A 24253-nucleotide genomic window follows, 5' to 3' on the forward strand; every position below is an offset into this window, starting at 1 on the left:
TTTAAAAGCAAAGGCAGTCCAATGTTTTTGAATGTGACTGATTTTGAGTTGACTAAAACCGCCATTTTATATGGGATAGTTCAATATACATTGAAAATTTATGCTGTTGTTTTGTCTATTTCTTTGTCATGTGAGTGCATTGAAAGTGCCAGCGGCCCCCAGACCCCCGGCTAAATTTTCAGATAATTTCACTTTGGTCAAATCACATCCCTGTATGTGGTCATGGTTATAAAGGTTGTGTCAAAATTTTATAATTTCTTTGAATGCGTACCCTCAAAGTCTTAATAGGGGAAGTAACAATTTCTGTGCTCTGTGCAGCTTCCATGTGACTTTATGATTTTCATTAAAATATAGCACCACCTGCTCAGCTGAGACTTGCATGTTTTTCCCTTCAAATCCTCTTTTCTTCCCGCAATACTTTGGTTATATTTACAGGATAGACACGGGTTTGCTGCCACTCTCGCCCCTGGCACAGGTCTCCGGCTCACGCACATCTCAAAGCTCTTAAGTCTTAAGAGGGATCACGTAAAAAGGCCGGATACCGTGGTTGTACGGATGAAAAGAAACATCTGCGTAAGGAAAAGGCTTCTGTTGTTCGCTTTTCCAAATTTATTATTATAATGATACAATAAGCGGGAAAAGACCTATGACATAATTTCGTGATATCTAAGAAGCCGAGGATGCATTTACATTTGCTTTTCATGCAGCGTCCATGCGCTCTTAGTGGCAATGCACTCGAGTATAACTAAGCTAGCATGGAGGATATCCAAGCATTTAGATCAAGCCTCTGGGAATTTTACATAACACATCATTGGCGCACATTGGTTTTTACATAAAGACAAAGAAGGGCCACAAAGAACTACTGGACGGGCGTCTTAGCCTCAGACGAGCTGCTGGCTGTGTTTTGCAGAGTCCTCTAAAGCTTCACGCTCCTGTGCTCACTGTTGTGCTCAGAGAACGCCTCTGCTCATGCCCAGACAGAACGCAGACAGAAAGCTGCTTAATTTTTTTTTACTTTTTTTTTTTATACAGGAATAATAATATTTTGCCGGCACTTTTTTTTTGTAACTTAAATCTTCAGTGCAATCCAATGTCTCAGTCCGAGAAGATAAACTTTCATTGATTGTCCGTGCTGAAGAAGCTGTCATATTTTATGCAAGGTTCACGCTCAAACAAAATTGCAGAGAAAATCGAGAAGGGAGGTCGAAAGTCTCTTCATTTTAAGAAGACCTGATTGATGTCATAAATGACAATATAGTCAACTAAAATACAACAGTCTTTATATTTTAATGTAGGTGTGCGTAATATAGCCACATATGCACCGGATGGACAGGCCAGCATCAGAGCCATCTTTGAGGTAGAAACGGACTGATTACTTTTTCGTCCCAGTTGACTTTGCTCAATACAAATTATTTGACATTTAATGTTATATTGTCACCTTCAGTCTAGCTGGTGCATGTGTGTGCCTGAGTACACACACACACACACACACAAGGGCAAACCCGTTTTGCACACAGTAGTACAAAAACACGGCCATGCCAAACTTTTAGGATTCCTTATTTGAACCACAGCAAGCTCTTAAGATTAGTTTGCTTCCATTTCTTTCAGTCTGTATGATCCTAATTCAATCAATTATTTCCCAAATGAGGCCACGTGAACAGGCGCAATATCAAATCAGTTAAAAATATAGATTGATGAACAGTCCGTGACAGCATTAGCAGCCTCCCCAGATTGCAGACAGAAAAAAGAAATCGATGAATTTGAGGACCTGTCATTTGCACAGGCCTATTTCCTTAATGGGAATGTATTTCAGATGGGAATTACAAGTTGAAATATTCTTTTTGATTATTGGACATCCATAGCCAAATATGATTTACATGAATGAGGATAAGTGTATTAAAGGCATTTTTATCTTCCAGCAAATGAAACAATTGAATAATGGCCACGGCAACCAAGCAGTAGTCTGAGAGGATGTAATGTCACTTTAATTATCTCAATTGTTATGACTTTTCAGTTAGATCATATTAGGCAGATATTCATCATTCTCATGTCCTCTTTTCACATGATGATGTTTTTAATGCCAGATGCCTTATAGTTATTGCCTCTGGCAAGTTAAGCTACAATGCCACCAATATAAGTTGTTGTGTAAACTGTGTATATAAAACATGTGCACATCTTTGTAAAATGGCAGATTGTTGTTGTTGATGATGTTTTTTTGTTTTTTTTTTTACATTAAAAATGCAGACTTTTTTACGTGAAGTGTCCTAAAGTGGTTAAGCCTGAGATACTCTTAGTATCACAAGTCAGAAATTGCAAAGGCAGAATTAGCACCACAGTTTGACTCCATGCACCTCATTGGCTGTTCATTGTTATGTTGGAACTACTTTATATGTTCCTGCTAAAAATATATATTATCAACCATGACATGGGCTGGGCAGGCAATATGGCCCAAAAATAATAATAAATAATAAATTCAATTTTAATCTAATAAATCCAGTAAACATTCATTTAAAGGTTTCAAAAATGTCCAGACAACAATAATGTGTATTCTAAATATTCCTAGTTTGCGCTTAAATGACACAATTAAGTAAGTTGGTAGCTATCGTAAACATATCTTGTATACTACCCATCCAGCATTCTGCTACTCGTGCAAAATTACAACTCACAATAACATTGGAATGTAACAGAACATAAAAACAACAGTTTTTTAATAATCCAGAAGACAAAACTTGATTTCAGGATTTCGCACCAATTAATTTTAAAGTGATTATTAATCAAATTAATTCGATATATTGCCCTACTATTTAGTCCTACCATGACAATTTTTTCCCCCATAAACATGACTGCACTTATGCTGCTTTTTCATGCTAAGGGCCAAATTGTCAATCCTTGCTGAATGGTCAACAGGGTCTTAAACCCAACAGGTATAATCTCATTTACTCTCATGCTGCATTTTTTGTACTTGCAATTATTATTATTAAAAAAACAATAATAATAATAATATTTTTTTAAACATAATTTTTTATTTTTTTATGTACTTTTATGTAGTTGAAATACACACTGTGAGCAACTTCCTGTGAAAATATTACTGTTTACTTCCAATTGGAGCACTCAGCTGAAAGTTTGTTCTTCAAGTACACTTGAAGTAGTTAGTGCATATTTTATCTAAAAATTCAACAGTTTCAGTATCGAATCGATATAACATGAAGCATATACTTTATGAATATAGAAGCAAGGTGCTATAGTGCATTTCAAACATTTTAACAAAGTTATCAAACTCTTCTTTCTTGATTAGGCTAGACCATAATGTGGTCTTGGGGGAGAAAAGTCAATTTTAAAGTCCAATGCATTCACGTTTTTTGTGTGCGTTTGATTTAGTTGGATGTCAGTGCTGTGACGGTTTTATTGCTTTAGACCTGTGCCGGGCAGGTTACAGGAGGGAGCGCACGACTGATGAGCATGGCAGGAAATTGGCAGATGGAAGCATCCATTTCACCGCTAATTAGGGTGTCCAGAAGCCCGCCGACTGACAGGGTTCAACTGGGCAATGTAGTGCCTGCCAGCTCCCATCCCGTGCGCTTTATAAAATGCTCTTTAATTCCCCGGCACAATATCATTAACTTTGTAAGTGGATGAACACAATGGACAAGCAATTTAATTAACTTCTACCATTGAATGTTGGAGGGGAGACTAAATGAAATTAATGCACAATATTTCCCAGCGAGGCAGCCAACCTTGGGAGTGGGTCTGGATTGTTGGCAGGTCAGGCGCTGCCATGGCTTTGGCCTATTATGCCTTGTTTAGCCCCATCCATAATATTTTCCTCAAACGAAAATAAAATCAGTGGTTTCCAGATCAATCATGACCGTGTGTCGCTCTGCATTCTGGGAGATTTTAGAATGATGAAGTGAAAGCCTGGAAACACTCTGCCAAAAGCTTTCACAGTCTACAAACGTAAACTACAGATATTATATCAGACCTTTACGGCAATGGGCCATTGCTTGAAATTTAATCAATAAATGGATAGATTGAATTTGGTCATTTTAGCAATTGCAGCAATTGCAGCAATCCTCTTTTCTGTGTAGGTATATTACGCTATTGTAAACATCACAATTTACTTTATAATAATAGTAATATATAATAGTAAAATTGTGTGAAACTGTTGTGCAAATGTGGTTGTTTAAAATTATATACAGCATATACTGTTTTGTATGATTTCAAGTGATTCCGTGTACTGAGCAATAATCTGTATGTCTGTCAACATTGGTGACGCTTGACTGTACACTTGCGATAATATTGTAGTAATATTTATTATGATAATCCTAATTTATAACTATAAAAAACATTATCAGAAAGTTTCAGTCGATTCAAATTCTGTTGATTCTGTAAGAAACTGGAACAATGTTCACCTTTGATTTGATAGTCAGTCCTGTTTTGGAAACTAAATATATTTATAAAATGTGTCTCAGGGTGCAAATTATTGCATTGTTCCCATTTAAACGCTGAAAACCCTTACCTTGCTGCGACCAACAACTTCTATATTTATTTTTTTCTAAATCCAAATGCATCAAGTAGAACAGAGTGGACCCCTGCTATTCGGCCCTGGATCTTGACCAGGCCCGACCATGACTAGTGAAAATCCATTTATAATTGACACGCATTATGACCAATGCACCTACCCCCCCCACCCCCCCCCCCCCCCCCCTTGCGTCTGAGCAAACAAAAAAAATTCCCTGGACAACACCGCATCTCCAGTTGACGTGTTGTCAAACACATCGCAACTATACCAAATATTTTTGTTTGTTTTCAAATTTATTGGAGCAATTTCAAGTGCATTTTTTTTTTAAACATCTGGTTAATAAGTGTTATTAAGGATGTAAAGACATTTGCATATTACTGCACTTGTCACCGTGGTAATAAACAGTAGAGATAGACCAATATGTTTTTTTCAGGGCCGATACCGATGCCTATTATTAGTAGTCAAGGAGGCCGATAACCGATATTTGAAGCTGATATTCATTTTTCAGTAAAAAGGGGGAAAAAATACTGGCGTCAAAATTTTTCGAAATACAAATGCCAATCCTTACTTTGTTGTAATGTCTTAAAGCATGTTCATTGACCAATTTTTCAGACTTTTCAAAAAGTTATTTTTCAAATATATCTTAGACAATACCAAAATTTTAAAATACCTCAAATCTTAAACTTTCACATTTCTTAGTTTTAATGTCAGCCAAAAACAAAAGTTTCACAGGGTCAGCAGCATCTCTTATAAAGTCAACTGAAAATTTTAATAAATAGTTCCCTGACTTTAAAATGGTTTTATCTTTTAGCGTCAGATAAAAAAAAAAAAAAAAGGCAGATACCGACATTCGTCAAAATGCCCAATATCAGCGCTGATAATCTGCCAGGCGATAATCGGTCTATCCCTAATAAACAGCTACAAATCAAGCCCTCTGCAGTGATAATGTTATATTAGTAAGGTTAAATAAATAAAAAATCAAGTCAAGAAGCCACATGGGACCCGAGACTTGGTGAAATTAACCTAGTGGCCGTCTTTGGTAGTGATGTCCATGTGACAATGATCACCCGACATGATGCTTATTTCAGTCCGACTTTTTATGTTCTTTTTAAAGGCTACACGTGCCAATAAAATTACTGTATTAGGAAAATATGAAAATACAAATGAACAAGGATTTTTTGGACACAATTTTTAAATGTATATCAAATATTAAAATAATACACCTAAATCTAGCTTTTAAGTGAAGACCGCCCAATGTAGCTACCGGTAGTCAATATTAGGTTTTGTTGATCAAAATGGAAACTTTAGTGTGGGTGTCAAATTAATGTAACTCCCACTTTGATTTTAAATGTTAAATTTATTATCGGTTTAAAACATTTCACCTTGTGTCTTATGTGTGCTCTGGAATAAGCAAGCCACAGTTGAGAAAAGGGCTTATTCAGGACATGACAGATGGTTCCAATACTTGCGCCTCCTTCGAATCACAGGAAGTGATAGAAGTAGTTTTAATGAGTTTTTTTTGTGTATCCAGTCAGGCTTTCCAGGCAGCCAATGAATAATAGACATTGTGGCTCAATACTGTGAATACTCAATCAATGGCTCAGTGAGAGGGCCTTGGCAAACACATATGGCAGATTGGGGGTGGGCAGTGTTACTCCAGCAATAGAAAATACTAAAGCCTCTCCATCTCTATGACTGGGTTAAAAAAAAAAATGCGGCTTACTTTTGTGGCATTGATGACAAGCATGTTTGTGCAGTATTGGACATTTTGCTCTGTGTAGGTGCTTATTTAGACCACAATCTTGTTAATTGAATTGGCCCTTTGCTGGGGAAAAGGGCTAAAATCAAAAAGAAGAAATAGACGATTGAATTCAGTTGTTAGTAAAACAGTGAGTCAGTGAGTCAGTCTCAGGGGTTCGGCGGAGGTCAAGACATACACACATACACACACACACACACACACGACTGTTGTGATGGTGCGTCGTGTCATGTCTTTATTATTTAATCCCTTCATACTGACGATGTCAAGTGGAGAAAAAAAGTGCAATATGAAATCACATGTATAACGTAACGTATGGCGTTCCACAGGGTTCAATTCTGGGGCCTCTGCTGTTTTCTTTGTATCTGCTCTTCAACTGACTTTTTACTGATTTGCCCTTGTCCACACACTTTTTCAAAACCCAGAATCCATTGGTTTCCCAAATTTTGGGTTTGACTTTAGATATTTGACTTTTTAAAAATAGGATTTTCCTGACTCATAATAGTGTCTTGAGTCATGAGTTTTTGGATTGGACTGGGGTTCTTGTACATGACACCCCCAAATGCAACTAAAAATACTTACCAATCAAGCGCGACTGTGATGTTACTGCATCTTTTTGCATAAACTTGTCTACTCCTCTAAAATCATATTCAATGAATCAACAATGTATGCCCAGAAGCAAATAGACATTTAAATGGCAGCAAACAAGCCTATGTTCATTTATGTGTTGGACAGAACCTTGAGCCAGTCTGCACTTTTTCCTATTAAATCCATTATGCCACACGTTGTTAGTGGCTGTGGGACAGCAGAATATTACTCTGAGAAGCTGTACAGTGACACACTGATGACACTGGAGTGTGTACGTGGCAGCTCTCTCGGGACTGGTGGCTTTCCCTTAGCACATATTGGAGGTGAGACCTTGAAGAAAAATTATTACTTTTATGTTTGCTTTATGGCCCATTTTTCACGTTTAATGCAGAAAATCTATCCAGAGGTCAGAGAAATCCTGCTTCTCTCCATTGGCCAAAACTAATTCCTGCAGCCCTCGCTATCGATAAAGCATTCATGGGAGCAAAGTATGCAGGCTATGTACTGCAGCACTCAAGTCTCTATTTTCTACTAGCCAGTCTATTGGGACTTGTTCAGCTCTTATCTGCTGGGGTATTAGAAATGTCAACTGCACACTTGCATGAACACACACACACATACACAAAGGAGAGCAGAGCCAATGCTCTCTTATCTCTGAGTGGCACTGGCAATACAAGTCTCGATAAGAGATAGCATTGGCAGAACAAGCCATAAAATCCAAGCTTTTATGGCGCAGTTATTGTCTTTCTGTCTACAATTACGGTGATTACTCATTTCCCCTTAGCTCCCCTGCATCATGCACCTAATTGACTGCATTTTACTAATGGGAAATTAAGTAGCCACTGTGGCAGTGGGGTTTATAAATATGTAAAATATACTTTTAATTATTTCATGGAATTCTGGCAGCTAATCAATAAAGTGAGACGTGACAAACATATTTGACACAGGCCATTGTAAAGCTCCTGGTAAATGATAAGCATGGCCTGTCAGCGCAACCCAGCCCTAATGAATATTTGGTGCCTGTCATGTTAGGAGACAAATGGATTAATTGTAGCCTGCTAATATAATAGCTTCTTCATGAAGAGCCATAGTGAGGCAGATGAGAGGGAGCATAGCAGCCACTTGGTTTTAGAATCTTGATGTAAATTGGATATTTACCAGGGTTGAGGGTTAAGTAGTGTGCAGAATATACCAAAGGATAGTTGTGGATTAATTTGTTTCCATCCATGTCTTATGAATGGGCCCGTAGAAGCAGAAGCAGTGACACAGATGTCTGAATATTTTGATCATTTCTAATGGAGGATTAACATTCCTTTAGTGGACAATTAATGCTCGCCCCTTATTTGGGAAGCTCTGTGCTTGGGGAAATCAGGGTGGGAAAGACGAACACGGTTAAAAGGCTGCTGGTTAGCGGTTAGCACCAAGCTAGATGGCTACAACTATCAAAGGTCTCTCAATGGGCGTTACCAGATGCCTTTGAGAGCCAAGAGCTGAGCGTCATTTAGAGTGACTCCTAGTCACTTGCTGTTTAGATGCATATTTTATTCAGCAACTCCAGAAGATAGCTTGTGTTCCATCATCATGAAAAGTCAAATTTACTGGTCCGTCCCTTCCTTTCACCAACATCCTAAATGAAACACTAATGCCAACTAGTGGCAGAAAAATGACATCAATGTTTTACACTAATTTGAACTTGTATCAAACTTGTATGTATAACTTTATGAATTACTACAAAACTACTGTATCAATAAACTAGGAATCATGCGTCAGATTAAAATTAAGAATTGTAATCAACTACCAGCCACAATTTTTTTTATTTCATTTGATTTCTACTTTGATTAGAATCTTGATACCAAATACCAATAACCAAATACCAAAACTAACTGTCATTTATATACTTTTAGTAACTTTTTCCAATTTGTCTACATTAAACAAAGACTTTTAATCACAAATATGCCGTAGACATGCTGTACACACTGTTTTTAAACTCAGAACATACTACAGGTATTTTCATAAAAATACTGCAATGAAATAAATATTGACCCCAAAGTACTTCAGTTTTGTTCAAAATTCTTATGAGAACCAGCTTTTCAGTTAACTCATTTGCTCCCAAAAACGTATAAACACGTTCTATTTTAAATATTGCCATTGTCCCCAAAACATATTTATACGTTTTTCTTTTTCTTTTCTTTTTTATGCTAGAGCATTCAGAAGGCTTTGATGCAACCTCTTACCTGAAGAGGTCACTTAAAGCAATGTTAGTTATTTAAAAAAAAACTGCCAGCAGGTGGCAACGGAGTATAAGAGATCAACCAGGGCCATGTTGCAAAAAAACTTTTTTCCCCAGTGTTTTCAACAGGTTTGTAAATAATGATTAAACTTAGCTATACTGTATTCTAATGCTAATATCTGCAAAACAGAAACAGATAAAAATATACTTTTTTTCCCAAAGAAAGAAGAGACTCTAATCTTTCTTTTGGTAGGTTAGCAATGGAACACAATATTCTGTGGGCTTTGCAAAATCAGTCAAAATCCAGTAAAGCAGCCGGGAGCGAAGGGGGTTGCTTCAGCGAAAATGTCTGCGAGTGAATGAGTTAATTAATAAGTATTTGCACAAACTGCAACAGGTCGCACTGCGCCTTCCCATCTATCACTGTATATGAGGTTTACTGTTGGTAGAAAGAATCCGAAGACAAGTGCGCACAGTGGAGGCGGAATTTCTTGGAAGCCGGGCAAAACTGGGAAGCTGTGACCTTGAGTGTTGCCTTTGCCCAATGCTATACCCTCGTATTCTCTAGCCCCCTCCTCTATCCGTCCCCCGTTCTTCTGTGTCCTCCATCAGAGCGAGGAAGTAGGGGAGCGCGCAGGAGGTACAGGTCACCAGCCGCTCCCCTCATCAATTAAATGTGCGACAGTGTTTTTTTCCCATGGCTGAACTTATATGTCAAGGAGATGAGCAGGACCTCATGTTTGTGCTTTTGACAAATCAGCAAATGTTTAATCTCAAGATGTGCCAGCACTCATAAATAATGCAGGCTGGGCCCGGACTGTCTCCCATCTTGTCGGAGAAAGGCGTTTTCTCCAGGCCTCGACAGGAACATACAGGAAGACGAAACCCATGCCTCGTCTCCTTTATCAGATCGGGTCCTCAAATCTTCACTTCATCACTTACCCGTCTTTTCCTGTTTTCCTCTCCATCTACTACCTTGACTTCTCTTCTTGTCTGTCTTTTGCTTTCTGGTTTTAGCCATTAACTTCTTGCAATGCTCACTAGTATTTTAATTTGTACTCTTCTTTGTGGTAAAAGTTACTCACCAGCCTTTTCCTAAGAAGAGAAAAGAGACTCTGAATTATCCAAGCCAGAGGTCTGCCATCTCAAAGACATAGCGGATTGAGCCTGAGCTTTGCCTTTAGTTGCCCTAAATGTAAATAGGGCCAACAGAAAGCAGTGTAGTGGACTGTGAACCGCATCAAATCCCCATCTGTGCGACTCACTTTTTTCCTGGGAAAGTTTTCCGATTGTTCACAGAGAAAATTTCAATTTTAAGCCTATTGAAGTGGATCTATACCCATTCAAATGTTCAGATGAATGCGTCCTTAAGTTAGCTGAAATTAATGAGTCGCCACATTAGAAGAACTGCACTGTTTACTGTACTGTGGGTATGTTATCAGTTCTACTTCTAACTTTAGTGTAACACCCATTTGTATTGCAGATTTCCACGAAATGTGTTTCCTTTAAACTGGAGGCTTAACGTGTTCAAATACATTTTTAACAAATTCACTTATGCGTTTTAGTGTCCCAAATCTTGAATAATTATAAGACAAATTGAATTACAGCAAGATATTTATAGTTGTTGATCATTAAAAAACTTCCTCTGCTACATCTGCTGTCTGTTGTTCTTGCAGGCCCTGGGAAGTTTCTACTTCATTCATGAATCTTTGAAAAACATCCAGCAGTTTGATTTCAAAGGTGAGTCACACATATACATCATGGCAACAGGCTCGAAATAAAATCCTCCTATGGCGGCCCCTCATCCCTCCACTCCACATCGCACACAACCCATTTGCAGGCTATTCCCGCTTCAATCAAAACCAACGAGCTAAGATTGTCTTTGAGGATAATGTAAAAGGAGCGGTACTGACTGGTAATGCTTATTAATATTAGGATTTAATTCATAAGATTTCGGGCTTACAGTAATGGTGTTCGGCGGGTTATTGGACAGTTACGGCAGTCTCATCAGCCTGCGGTGTCAGAGGGCCACAGAGCCCTGTGGCCGCGCTAATTAAAGAAGGGATATAGATGTGGAGGGGCCTTGCTTCCTATTAGACCCAAGTCAGCATTAGCGCCAGTTACCCCAGTGAAGGACAGGGCGATGGCAGGGCCGAGGTCCTTAAGGAAACAGTACCACTACTCTTGTTCTGTGCACACTTTTGAATTTTGATTTATCAATACTTGTTATAACTTAAATAGTTATGTATTTTTTACTTCACAAATGTCTCTCTAATAGCATGTGTAAAAGTTATACCACTTATTCCGATGTATTCATTATGTTGAATATTGGGATATCGATTTTATTGCGATATTTAACATGTACAGTACATAAGGAAATAAAAAAATTTATTATCTAATGAAAGAATTAAAAAAACTCATCATGTGGCAAAATAAGCAAGCTCAATATATTTTTAGTTAATTTATTGTAATTACCCTACACAGCAATTTTAACTCCCATAGTGTAATTGTATTCTTTTTCAGAGTTAAATAGTGTTTATCACCTACTCCACAGAGTGTTAGATTGGCTCCGCCTTTCATCTGCTCGTCCCTTTTCCCTTGATTATCACTTGGAAATTGTCTGCACGGTCAAAAAGGGGTTTGGGGCCATGAATTCATTTTAAGTCCGACTGTGGTTAACATTAACAGCCTACTTCAAAGGCTCTTTTCAAAAGAGGTGTTGGGTTAAAGTTGAAAACTGTTGCTACATCGGCCATCATTGACACATAAGTGTGTGTGTGTGTATATATATATATATATATTTTTTTATTTTTATTTTTTATTTTTTTAATGGAAAAAGACGTTTTACAAAATAAAGACAACATACTATTTATCTTTTTTTCAGAGGGGGGATAATAGACTTAAAATGAATCCTTTGCTTCTTAACTTCTTAACTTAAAGTTTTAAACTAACAACATAAATTCTAATGAACTCTTTACTTACTGTGCACTGAGACTCCTAGTTTCAAGTTATGCGTGCTCTGCTTTTAGGCCAGCAGATGGTGCAGTTGTCTGTACAAGGTTGTTGCTCATAGCCCCTAATGCTCTTCTTTTTTTTTTTTTTTTTAGAGAGAATATTCACTTATAGGTTTGTTTGCTTTTAAACAAATTAACCTATATATATTTTTTCCTTTCCTCAATCAGCGAAGAAATTCAGGAAGGTGATTGGGAAGGAAACCTGCTCGGAGACACTAGAAAGCGCACCCTCGCTGGAGAAGGAGAAGTTTCCACAGGATTACTTTCCTGAGGTGAGTGGTGGAACCAGAGTGATGCGCCATCTTCCTGTGTACCGGGATTAGATTTTCTGTGAACGAAATTTTTCTCACAACAAGGAATTATATCTAGTAGTTTATAGCCTCCAAATTCAAACTAGGAAACAGAAACTGCTTGTTGTTTCCCGAGGAAGGATTCTGTGCTTACTCTAATGTGTTAGTTCTCCTGTATGGTGCTGTGCGCCGTAATAGGGGAGCTGAGCATCGAGCAGAGCCGTGCTGATGTAGTCATGAAGAGCACCACCGCCCGCGTGTCATCCTCACACTCCCCACTCATCTGTCAACCATGCTCCGACGGCCGCCCCTGCACATATATGCAAAACAGATGGAATCAGCCCTCTCTGCACTCCCCCCCCCCCCCATTTCTATGTCTTTCGCAAACTGTAGCTTCCATATAAACCCATCCAAGTTCTGCAGAACCGTCATGCATCCGCACCCACAATTCAGATATCGTCAATCCCAAATTCAGATGTGATCTTAAATTACCGGTGATTGCCTTGAGTAGGACGCACACACATTTAAAATGAGTATAATTCTGTCTTTATCAAGCCGAGTATCAAAAAAAACAAAAAACACAAAACGTGACGGCAAAGTGCATCGTGAGCGGGAGACGGGGAGTGATGTAGGAAGAACGGAGGTTGGCTAAGAAAAGTTTTCCCCTGTGATTTATGCTCCTTTCCTGACTGGGATATGAATCTGGGATGATGCTCCGGAGAGCGGCACTCCAGATAATGTTAGCCCATTTAAAAAGAGCAGATTTGTGTAGTCTATCAGGGTCGCTGATATTTTTTTTTCCCGTCTCTCCCTCCTCCTTCCGGGCCCTCCATAGTGAGAAATTGGTTGTTATCATAGATCACAGATACTGCTCAAACCTCTTATGAAAGATGAATTAATTTCACTAATGCTTTAATGCAAAGCTCTCATGAGGGAGGCAGACTGGTGATAACCCCTGCCTCGTCCCTGCTTCCTCCGCATGTGATTTATGCCCTCTTTTAGTAGATGAAACTGCCTACATTTGCCATCCATCTGAGGCTTTGAGGAATCCTATTACATGGGGATCTCGGACTGAGCAGCGTGCCACACGCGGTCCCGAATCAGTTGCTCGGGTCTCAGCTTGTTCGGGTCACACAGGCACCGCCTTTGCATGATGCTGGACTGACAGATTTGGAAAGAGACATTTAGCAAAGAGGGCAGCCACTGTATCACGTTAACATGCTCATAACTGATGTTCAATTCAAATGAAATATTTTATTAGGGTAGATTAGATATTTTATCATTTATAAACTACTTTTTTATTTGTCAGAAGAACTCCGCTGTAGGAGGTTATAGAGTGATGGCAGACAGATGACTTGGCTGCTGGAAGACGGATGTTTGTTACTCTGCATTTGGCTTACCTTTTATTGGTCCCCATCAATAAAGTGTCATTGGGCTGGATGTTGATGACATCATCCTGTGACGGTATTCTGTGTGAGTGTCTGTATGCGTACATGTGTGTGCGCATAAAAAAAAAAAAAGCAAATAAACAACTGCAATCTATGGTCAACTTCTGAAATGAAGAATGTACAAACCCCAATTCCAGTGAATTTTGGACATTATGTACAGTGTAAATACAAATGGAACACAAATCGTGTTCCATATCATTTTCAACCTATACTCAATTATATACACTACAAAGTCAAGATATTTAATGTTCAAACTGATGATTATTATTGTTTTTTTGTTTCTGCAAATTTCTACAACACGTTACAAAAATATTGGATCAGGTGCAACAAAAGACTGAAAAAAGTTGCGGGATGCTAAAAATACCGTTTTTGCAGCCTTCCACAGGTGAAGACATTACCGCAATTCGAAAGTGAGTGAAAGTCATTTAATTTAACAAAAACAAAAAGACAAACAAAGTACTTGTACGCTAAAGAGTAGCGAATATTGAGCCCAAAGTAATTCAGTTTTGTACAAAATTCTTGTGAGAACCAGCTTTTCAGTTAACTCATTTGCTCCCAAAAACGTATAAACACGTTGCTAGAGCATTCAGAAAGCTTTGATGCAACCTCTGACCCGAAAAGGTCGCTTAAAGCAGTTAAAGTAGTTATTCCAAAAAAAATGGCCAGCAGGTGGCAGCAGAGTATAAGAGATCAACCAGGGCCATGTTGCAACAAGTTGTTTTCCCCAGTGCTTAACAGATTTGTGAATAATGATGAAACTTAGCTATATTCTAATGACGATTGCTGCAAATGGAAACAGATACAAACATACTTTTTTTCCTGATGAAACAAGAAACTCTGATCTTTCTTTTGGTGGGTTGTATGTTTTTATAGCAATAGAACACAATATTCTGTGGGCCTTGCGAAATCAGTCAAAATCCAGTAAAACAGCCGGGAGCGAAGGGGGTTGCTTCAGTGGAAATGTGTTTTTTTTTGTCTTCTGTATTTATAATGTTCTTTAAGCAAGCCAATATATGTATATGTTTTATTTTTATCCGAATAACCGATTATTCAAATAGCTGTGTATTTCTAGACATTCCTTACTGTATATTGTGTTTGTCCATTCAACCATTTATCCTGTTGAAAGCCGCATGTAGCTGGGGCCTACCCCTGCAGACTTCCAGCGAAATGCAGACACCAGTGGTCTGGTCATCATTCAATCATAAGGCCGTATAAAGACATACAACCATTCACGTTCATATTTAAACCTTACTGAGTGTCAACCAAACTCATGCTGCCAGATTTTATGTGAATCTCCCAATTATTTGAATGAGTTCTAGAGTATTCTCGTTGTTAACAAGTTCATGGGGGGGGGGGGGATATCCTAACTAAATTTGGTCTGTTGTTTTCTGTGTCTACATTTAATTGTAATTTAATCATCTATAAAGGAATTACATTTGCAATTCATACTCATAACTATTTATTATAATTTGTTTCTGTGTAATGTGAGATTAATTAACATATTCATCAAGAAAGAACTTTGCAAATATCTTTTGAAAGGTTGCCATAATAGATTTGGTGTCTTGTCTTGCGTTGTTGTGACAATATTTTCACCCCCCACTGAGCATGAATCTATTCACATGGTTGCTGCAGTAATACGCGCCTTCACAAACCATTGCATCATACGGATTTGTCATTGACCAATATAAATAACGTATACGACCAAAACCTTAATGTGCCCTTGCTATTGATTGTTTTACACAGGATACGGGAAAAAAAAGAAAAGGAAGAAAATAGCCGAGAGGCAGTAGATCAACTCCCATAAGAGTTTGTATTTGTTGTTCACGCCATAAGCATGTCCATAAAAGCATTGAATTGATTCAATACACTCTGCCTCTCCCCTCTATAATCCGCTGTGACACAGAGACACGATTACTCTAAATTTGGTCAATGTGGTTCCCTGCTAACTTACAGTGCATGATACATCAATGTCTGATGGGATATGTTAAGATGATGAAGCTTCTTGTTTTTTTTTTTATGTTTTTTTTTGGGGGGTGGGGGGGGGTATGTATCAAAAGTACCAGTAGTATCAGTACTTGGTATCAGTATTTGTGATACGGTATCGCTCTAGAAAAATAGTGGTATTGGCCATCCTTTTATTGCCATGGTCCCAAAAACGTATTTATATGTCTTTTATGTGTTTAAAAAAATATATATATATATATATATATATATATATATATATATATTATGCTAGAGCATACGGAAGGCATTGATGCAGCCTCTGAACTGAAGAGGTCGCTTAAAGCAATGGTAGTTATTACAAAAGACAGTCAGCAGGTGGCAATAGAGTATCAGAGATCAACCAGGGCCATGTTGCAACAAGCTCTTTGTGAATAGAGGAAACTTAGCTATATTATAATGCTAATTGCTGCAAAACGAAAACAGATACAAATATACTTTTTTTTTTCCTGATGAAAGAAGAGACTCTTGAAAAAGAGACTTTTGGTAAGACTTTTGGTTCCGTGTTTTTATAGCAATAGAACACAATATTCTGTGGGCTTTGCAAAATCTGTCAAAATCCAGTAAAACAGCCAGGAGCGAAGGGGGTTGCTTCAGCGAAAATGGCTAGGAGTGAATGTTAATATATGTTACAGTTTACACTTACACAATGTTTGGTGTTGTACCAGATTGTTCTAATTATAGTTGTGACTTAAATTTGAACAAATTCCAGTGTCAGAGAACAGTTAAGTTTCCACATTTTTTATGTTCCACTCTATTTCTTCCATAACAGTGATTAGTTCTATAACCGTGGCTAGTACATTGGGACACTGAGAAAGGTAGCTCATGTTGCTCTGTCTTCATTCTATCATGAATGCACATGTTCATCACCACTTATGAATCCTTATGAGACCCTTTATTGATGTGCTGGCTGATGGAATAAAGATTCATCTTACTGTCTAGTGGAGGCTCCAATCAATCAGTATTTGGGCATATTACTTTTTACCCACAGTGCATTTATGTCATAGGGCTTTTATGTACCCGCAGCCCCGATCTCACTTCCAACCTCACCTGTTTTATATAATTGTTAGATTTTGAGCAAAAATATAATATCAAACTGAATGGTTTTGTAGAAGGCGAAAATATATTTTGGTCAAGGATAATTTGTATCCTGTTTGTGTCTTTTTTAGTTTACAAATTGTGGGGTTGTTAAGATGGGGATTTTCTGCAACCAAAAACTCCCAAGAAAATATTTGTTTTTCTGGTGTGTTTTTTTTTTTTGTCATTCGGAATTTTCCTTGCACTTGTGGTGTGTATGTGTATGTGTGTGTGTGTGTGTGTGTGTGTGTTGCAGTCAGCTCGTATATGTATTGCTTGACACCCCTGGATGTGACCCGCCGTGTAGCCGCCGTTCATCACTGTCATGGGCAGAGACGCCATCACTGACCTGTGGTGGGTCAGCCAATGTCACCTCGAGCCTTGCGACCTTTTACCATTGCCCTTTGACTCCCACCCTCATCTCCGCCCAGTGACTCTTCACTGCCACTAAATCTGATTTATGATATGATTACATGTCACTTATCCTTTTAATCCAAATATGTCTCCTGTTTTGAAGAAGTGACACTATATTGTCAACATGAATCTTTTTTTTTAAGACGCATGTGTGTGCGTGTGTGTTTAGTTTAGGTGAGGCTGGACATTATCCGTGCCATCATCTCTGCTTCAATGTCAGCAACCAAATTATGATGTCATCGTGTCAAGCAATATGGAGAGACTCTTTTCTTCCTCTGACTTTGATTGATTTCATGAGATTATCATATTAACTGAATTTCTGCTAAAACAGAAATGGCCTTTAATGTAAAAATATATATAATGTGGTTGTGGGTTTTGCTGTATGTGAGTGGTGAACGTGTGTGTGTTTGTGTGTGTGTGTTTATAAGCAAGCGATGAAGCAGAGGGCCGATCAGTCATACGTAGAGCAAATGGGGCAATCTGGGGCCAGGTGTCAGGGAAGTGATTGATTTTAATGTTGTGATTGCAGTTAATGGCTCTTTAAATTAAATCGAGATTAAACGTCTCTGGCTGCAGTCAGTGCTTGTACGGGCTCTGAGCACGACCACCCCCAGCATCACTTTTCATCTTGTCCCTCGTCATCCCAGCCACTCACTTTCTTTCCTCAACTTTACCTGAACAGGTCGCAGGGGGAAGCATGCATCGTGCTGTAGATTTCACAAGGCGTTTTGATGTAAATGGATATTGGTGTTTATAGTCAATTGTTTTGTTTTTTTAATATCTGCATGTCAGTGTTATTAAATGATCCCGAAAGTATATTGTTTTTTTTCAAGTGCAAGGTCAATCACTCTGATGCCTCCAATTTCATTTACTGCTTTTAACGTCACAATATTTGGACAGCAACTCATAATTGGGCCCATACATCCTCTTAAGGCAGTATGGATTAATTCAAGTATGCTAATGTAATTCAATTTGATACAGTTAATCTTGTTCTAATGCAGATTGAAGGATGTGAGGCGCAATCAAATACCTCTTAGCCCTTTAATGTGAAGCCAAGATTTTTTTTGTGTGTGTCTCTTTTTTTTAAATGAAATTAGTCAATTCGTAATTATGTGACCTGGCCCATAATTAGTTTATTCATCACTACAATTAACTCTCCATTAGGAGTATCAGAGAGAGTTGCACAGTAAACGAGAGGCTGTGGAAAAGAGACTTATTTATCCATTTGAGAACGAGAACACTCACAGCATCAATTTGTCCCTCATTTAATAACCAGCTTCATGGTGAATCATGTGGTGTTTGCGAAAGATCTTTAGACTTGTGATTGGATAATTAACTCAAGACTGGAGGGACCTGATCAAACAGCTGTTGTATACCAGATGTCCACATGCTGCATATAACTTTTTTTTTTTTCCACAATTCATCAATGTGCTCATTATTTTCAGAATTTAGGAGTACATTGTGTCAGTGAACTGAAAATGTGCTTTTCTCGAAAAGAAAAGAATATTTTCAGTTTTGGCATCCGAGTAATTTTTTTTTTATTGTATTTAGCTGATATAAAATGAAAGAAGGAAAGACATAAAGATGAAAAATAACTGCCAGAAGTAGCAGGGAAGTGTCTTTCATATTATTATAATATAATATTCATTATGTTGTGAAACATTTTTGAATATATAATAATTGATAATACAGCTATTATTTGCAAGTGCTTTAGTCTGTGCAGTGATATGTTGTTTGCAATTCATGTAGTCTAATCTAGAATATGTGCAATTCATTTCCAGAAAGTCAGTAGCATTCATACAACTTCTCTAAAATCCTTAAATGTCTTAGAACATTATATTAATTTTAACGTTTTAATACATGTGCATTTATTCTTTCAATAACCTTTTGTTTTAAAACATGTTTCAGTTGTTTTATGTGCAATGCATTTTAATTGAATTTTTAGCTTCCCTTATTTAAACACAGTGGTAAAGTTCAAACTGTGCATAATGTTACAGTGGCTTACAGTAGAATTAAGTAATTGAATGTACTTTTTAGGCACCTAGATTAAAACTTTGCCAACCAATTATGAGCGTTCATCCAATGAAATTCCATACCGGATCGGTTGAGGGCCCGTTTAAACAATGACCGCATTCAGTGCTGTACAGGGCGCCGATGGAAATTCGGCTGCTGTGGGTCAAATAGGAAAGAGAGGCGGAAAACAGGTTTATAGGCAGACAGAGAAGAAGAAAGCTCAAAGCCTAGTCCTGAACTTGGGGACTTTTAATGTTTGAGGCGGCTGTCACTTAACTCCTGCATTACCTCTCACCAAATGTAACTAGTTGGCTACTAAATCATATTTTAAACACCACTGAGCCGGGAGCGCAAGCAATGCTTTTATGTTTTTTATGCAGTGTGGTACAGCCGCATGCTCCATTCACACAAACGCTCCCTGTCCTGCCTCTTATTTATTTTTTTTGCTCCGCCTCCCTGACAACCAGTGCCGACCCGGAGCTCATGGCATTACAGCACGCGATGATCAGGTGGTATCTTGTCGGTTTCAGACTTGTAGTTTGACTAGACGTCCGGTCAATGACGCAGAGCAAATTTATTGGGTAATCTGACAGCTGGACAAAAAAGCAAACAGAATATTGTGTGCTATGACTACATAGCAAATCAAAGATTGGATTCCATTCTTTCATTAGAAAAAAAAAGTATGTTTCTACCTTATTCCGTTCTTTAGTAATCACCAATTGAATATAGATAATGTGAGTGACATCAAGCGAAAATGGAAAAAAATAGGAGAAAACAAGCTTTTTGTGAAAAAATACAGTGACTTTGTTTAGTGACACCCTGTGAATTAGATTTGTGACAAACGCTTTGATCATTTACGTCATCCTTGAAAACGTTCTATTTCCTAAGATCCGCCATGTTTTCATGTAATTTGATACTCTGTCAGCCCATTTAAAAAAGATACAATGCTGCCATCTGCTGGCCATAGTTTAGTGGGTATTTTTCCAGCTCATTCACAAAGCAGCGCTGCACAAGACGTTGCACTGTAATACCCCTCCATACCATTGGCAGCGGTGGTCACTATTCCTCATTGTTGGAAATAGGCAACCGGAAAGCTCTTTACGGGGGCAGGATATATATATATAAAAAAATATATATATATAAAGCATGCCGCTATCTTTTTGCACTCCCCCAAAAATGCACACGAGAGTGTTACGCAATGTCCAGATCAATATCGTACGTCCAAAAGCAAGGGTATTATGTTCATAATGAGCAAAATTGCGAAAGATTTCCATCGCTTAACCGTTTATCCGCATTCATCACTTCCTGTTCTTGTCCCGTGCGATGAGTCGCTAGCTAACAGCTAATCAGAGTGATCAAATGTCACGACTGCCCGATGCCGATTCAGGCTGAAAACGCCCCCCCCCAGATTCTCCGACAATGGCTCTGACGTTATGACGGTGCGTTCTACACCAATCGGATGGCGCATAATCATCTTTGCCCAGCTATTTCCCAACGTAAGACTGGTGTGTCGGGGCCTGAGCAGGAAAAGCCGATTGGTAAAGAAGAAAAACAAGGCATAAAACCTCCATCTTCTCCTTCAAACTTTCCATCTTTTTGATGAACACGTTCGTCATTAAGTAGTGCCTAGAGGGCTAAGTGATATTTTTTATTTTTTAACCCTGGAGAACCCACAGGGTCAAATTTGGCCCCTATAAATTCTGCTACTCAAATAACAAAGACCTTTTTTTTTTCAATTTTTTTTTTTACAAATTTAACTTCAAAAGTCCAGAGTGCCACTTCTGACCCCTGCATGGGGCCATCTAGTGGATGAATATTGCACTTACATGAGCCAGAGTGGTGGTGACAAGATGGCTGGCAACATGCTGTTTTGTTGAGCTGGAAATCAATCCAAACAAAACCATCTTCTCAGCAAACCATCGATGGTAAAATTGTGTTTTTTTTGTTAATCTATTTCATATCATGTTGCAGAATGCCTAGGAGTATGTTTTAAATATATATTTTGATAAATTAGCAACTCTGAGCTAGTTAAAAACAAGGGTTAAAATTGAAAAAACATATATTTTGGTGTTCAGTGAACTTATAGCAGTCATTTAATGTATAATTCATAATTTTCCAAAGAAGAAAAGGGTTCTTGGGTTCTCCAGGGTTAAGGTGATACTTTGTGCAAAAATGTGAGTACTCTGCACTACAGGATTTCTTTCTAAGCTACTTTGTTCTTTACAGTGCAAGTGGTCCAGAAAGGGATTCATCAGAACTCGATGGGCCCTACCTGACTGGTGAGTCTTTTTTTTTTTTTGTATCAAATGTATCACATCACCCTAACTGATTACAAGTCCATTATTGTGACTTAGGATGACGATTCAAATTTGTCTGTCATTTTTTTCCTCTTCACAAAGAAATGCTGTGTTCGACAGCACAGGCAAGAGAGTTAGTTACATAGCTGCATCCTCTCCGGGCAAGCAAGCTGGGATTTGATTAGGCATAATCATGTTAGTCAAGGAGTTGCATATGACAGATGACACAAAACATTACATGCAATTGAACCTGTGTGGGAGGAATGCAAATGCCAGCTTCAAGTTTGCAAGAGCGGAGGATGGTGGGTGGAAGGGCGGGTCGGGGTGAGTGGTAATCTAATAGAGGTATGACATGAGAACTAAAGAGTTGAAACGGTATGCATTTAATACGGGCATGATGTCTGACAAGCGCAGCAGGGAGAAAGAGAGAGTGGTTAAGTGATAGCGATAAAGGAGGACGCACATGAATCATTTTGCTTCGGATACCTCCGCAGAGGAAACCCCGTGAGATAAGGGCACGTCTTTAATGCAAACAAACACAGTAGATTGATACGATCAGCGGGGACATACTCATCACTATGCATTGAGCTATCGCCTTCATCTTGACATGACAAACTGAATGAAAGCAGATTAGCCCCTTTATTTGTGCCTCTACTGCTGAGGATTCTTACAATGCAGAGGGTGTTAAACTAATCCAGTGTTAACTCGTGGAACCTCGAAGGTTGATCACAAACCAATCAAGAGCACTGATAGGCCCATTTTGGGTTTCAAAAAAAATTCTTCCAGAAATTAAACATAACGCCAATGTAATAGTTCCCAACCAGTAATGTTTAATCATTAACTTTGATGTGCAAACTGGACAAAAGTACTGGGACACCACTGAAGTCATAATATTGTCATCATATTTTTAAGAGTCTTGAGTGATTGATTGAATTATTTATTTTAAACATGTTAGAATGAAAAAACATAAAAAATAACATAAAACCTAGCCAGATTTAAATAAACTGGTAATGAAAGTATCGACCAATTTTTGTGATCAACTTAGCTTAGTTTTTTCCTCATCTCTAATAATAACATATAATTATAATAACATGATTAAACGTAATTTGAGGGCAAAAAAAAAAAATCATAAATGTGTATCAAACTTGTACCCCAGAAGTAGCTCAACAATATATTACTGTAATTATGTAATAGTCACAATTTAAAAAAAACAAAACGATATATTGTATCACAATTCAAATATACGCTAATACAGTACAATAAAAGGCAACTTTATTTAAAAGAAAAAGAAAAGATCATCTACCGCAAACAAAACAAGAACAATCATTAAAATCCAACGCATATAAGATCAAACAAATATTGTCACATATAATAATAAAAATAGTAATCATCATAATCATTATACTGGCATGCTATGATGAAGGCGTGCTACAACAATGCCACAAAAAGCCAAATAAAAAGCAAACACACATCCAACGTAAATCCGTTGACGGTCTCAACTGTGGCTTTGTGAAATACAATATGCTGATGCGTTACAGGACTTCAAATTTTGTGTTTGTCATAATCATATGAAGTTCTCTCCAGCCATGTTTTATTTTATTTTTTTCATCCCAGTTGTTTTGACCTGGTAAACATCCACCTTTTCCACGATGCTTCCAATCTGGTGGCCTGCGAGAAGAGCCCTTCAGTCTACTCTGGAACCAGACAGAAGGCGCTGGGCTACGTTTTGGACAGGTACATTGACACGTGTGACTATATTTTGTTTTTGCTTATGTATTTAATCCATATTTGTTTTCTTGTGACATCCCTAAGCACTCATAATTATGTCCACAGCATTGATAATCGAGTCCTCTATATATCTGCTGTCCTCTACCTGGTAGGTTACTTCCCATCTAAATGGCATCAAAATGCACGACATGTCCTCCTGTCACCTCCACTTTGAATAACTATATGTATATGGGTGACATAGTTGAATTATGGGACACATTTTATTTACACCATTCTCTCTTTGATGAAAGAATGGCCCACCTTTTAATGGACAAGGATGTTTTCCTGCATTTTTATTATGCCCTTACTTAGCTGGATTTACTGGCATGATGAAGATTCTATTTTGATTGAATCCTCCACTTTTATTATGGTTTTACAGCTGTTCCCCCCCCCCCCCCCCCCTCCACTGTCAGCTTGTAAATAGATGTAAATAGTTGAAGTGTCAGACGTGTAGTTTAGGTGGCAGAAGGGATTAAATGAAATTTCACTTGGCTGAGTGGCATTTTCTACGCTCCCTGCTTTTAAAATCCTCACGTTTAACCTTGCTGTTACTTCTGGGTCATATCGTTTAGTTTAAAACTTCTTTTTATCTGGTCGGGCATCAGGGGTAAGTGGTGTGAAGGAAAGATGGGAGGTTTTACGTGTTCCGGGACAGCCTGTTATATAGGCATCCCAGAGTAGGTTGTTGAGGGTACTGCGCCTCAGTCGTTCACTTTGGGGGGGAACCTGTCGTGCGCAGATCCGGAGCACCCGAGTGAGAAAAAGGCTGGCAGTGCAGAAGGAAGGGAGGAGGAGCACAAAAAGGGTCCTTGGGCTCTGTAAAGGGCAATAAATAA

The 24253-nt window shown here is 38.2% G+C and overlaps 1 protein-coding gene across 2 annotated transcripts in view; it reads left to right on the forward strand.

Annotated features, from left to right (window-relative positions):
• Window positions 1-24253, forward strand: part of inpp5a (inositol polyphosphate-5-phosphatase A) — a 143817-nt gene that overhangs the window by 57279 nt on the left and 62285 nt on the right. For both annotated transcript variants that reach the window (XM_077582250.1, XM_077582249.1), the window contains exons 5-8: window positions 10773-10836; window positions 12279-12382; window positions 21580-21632; window positions 23265-23384. In XM_077582250.1, the coding sequence (XP_077438376.1) occupies window positions 10773-10836; window positions 12279-12382; window positions 21580-21632; window positions 23265-23384 (341 nt within the window). The remainder of the gene's footprint in view (window positions 1-10772; window positions 10837-12278; window positions 12383-21579; window positions 21633-23264; window positions 23385-24253) is intronic.

Source organism: Vanacampus margaritifer, chromosome 12 (genome assembly GCF_051991255.1).
Source record: "Vanacampus margaritifer isolate UIUO_Vmar chromosome 12, RoL_Vmar_1.0, whole genome shotgun sequence".
NCBI lineage: Eukaryota > Metazoa > Chordata > Actinopteri > Syngnathiformes > Syngnathidae > Vanacampus > Vanacampus margaritifer.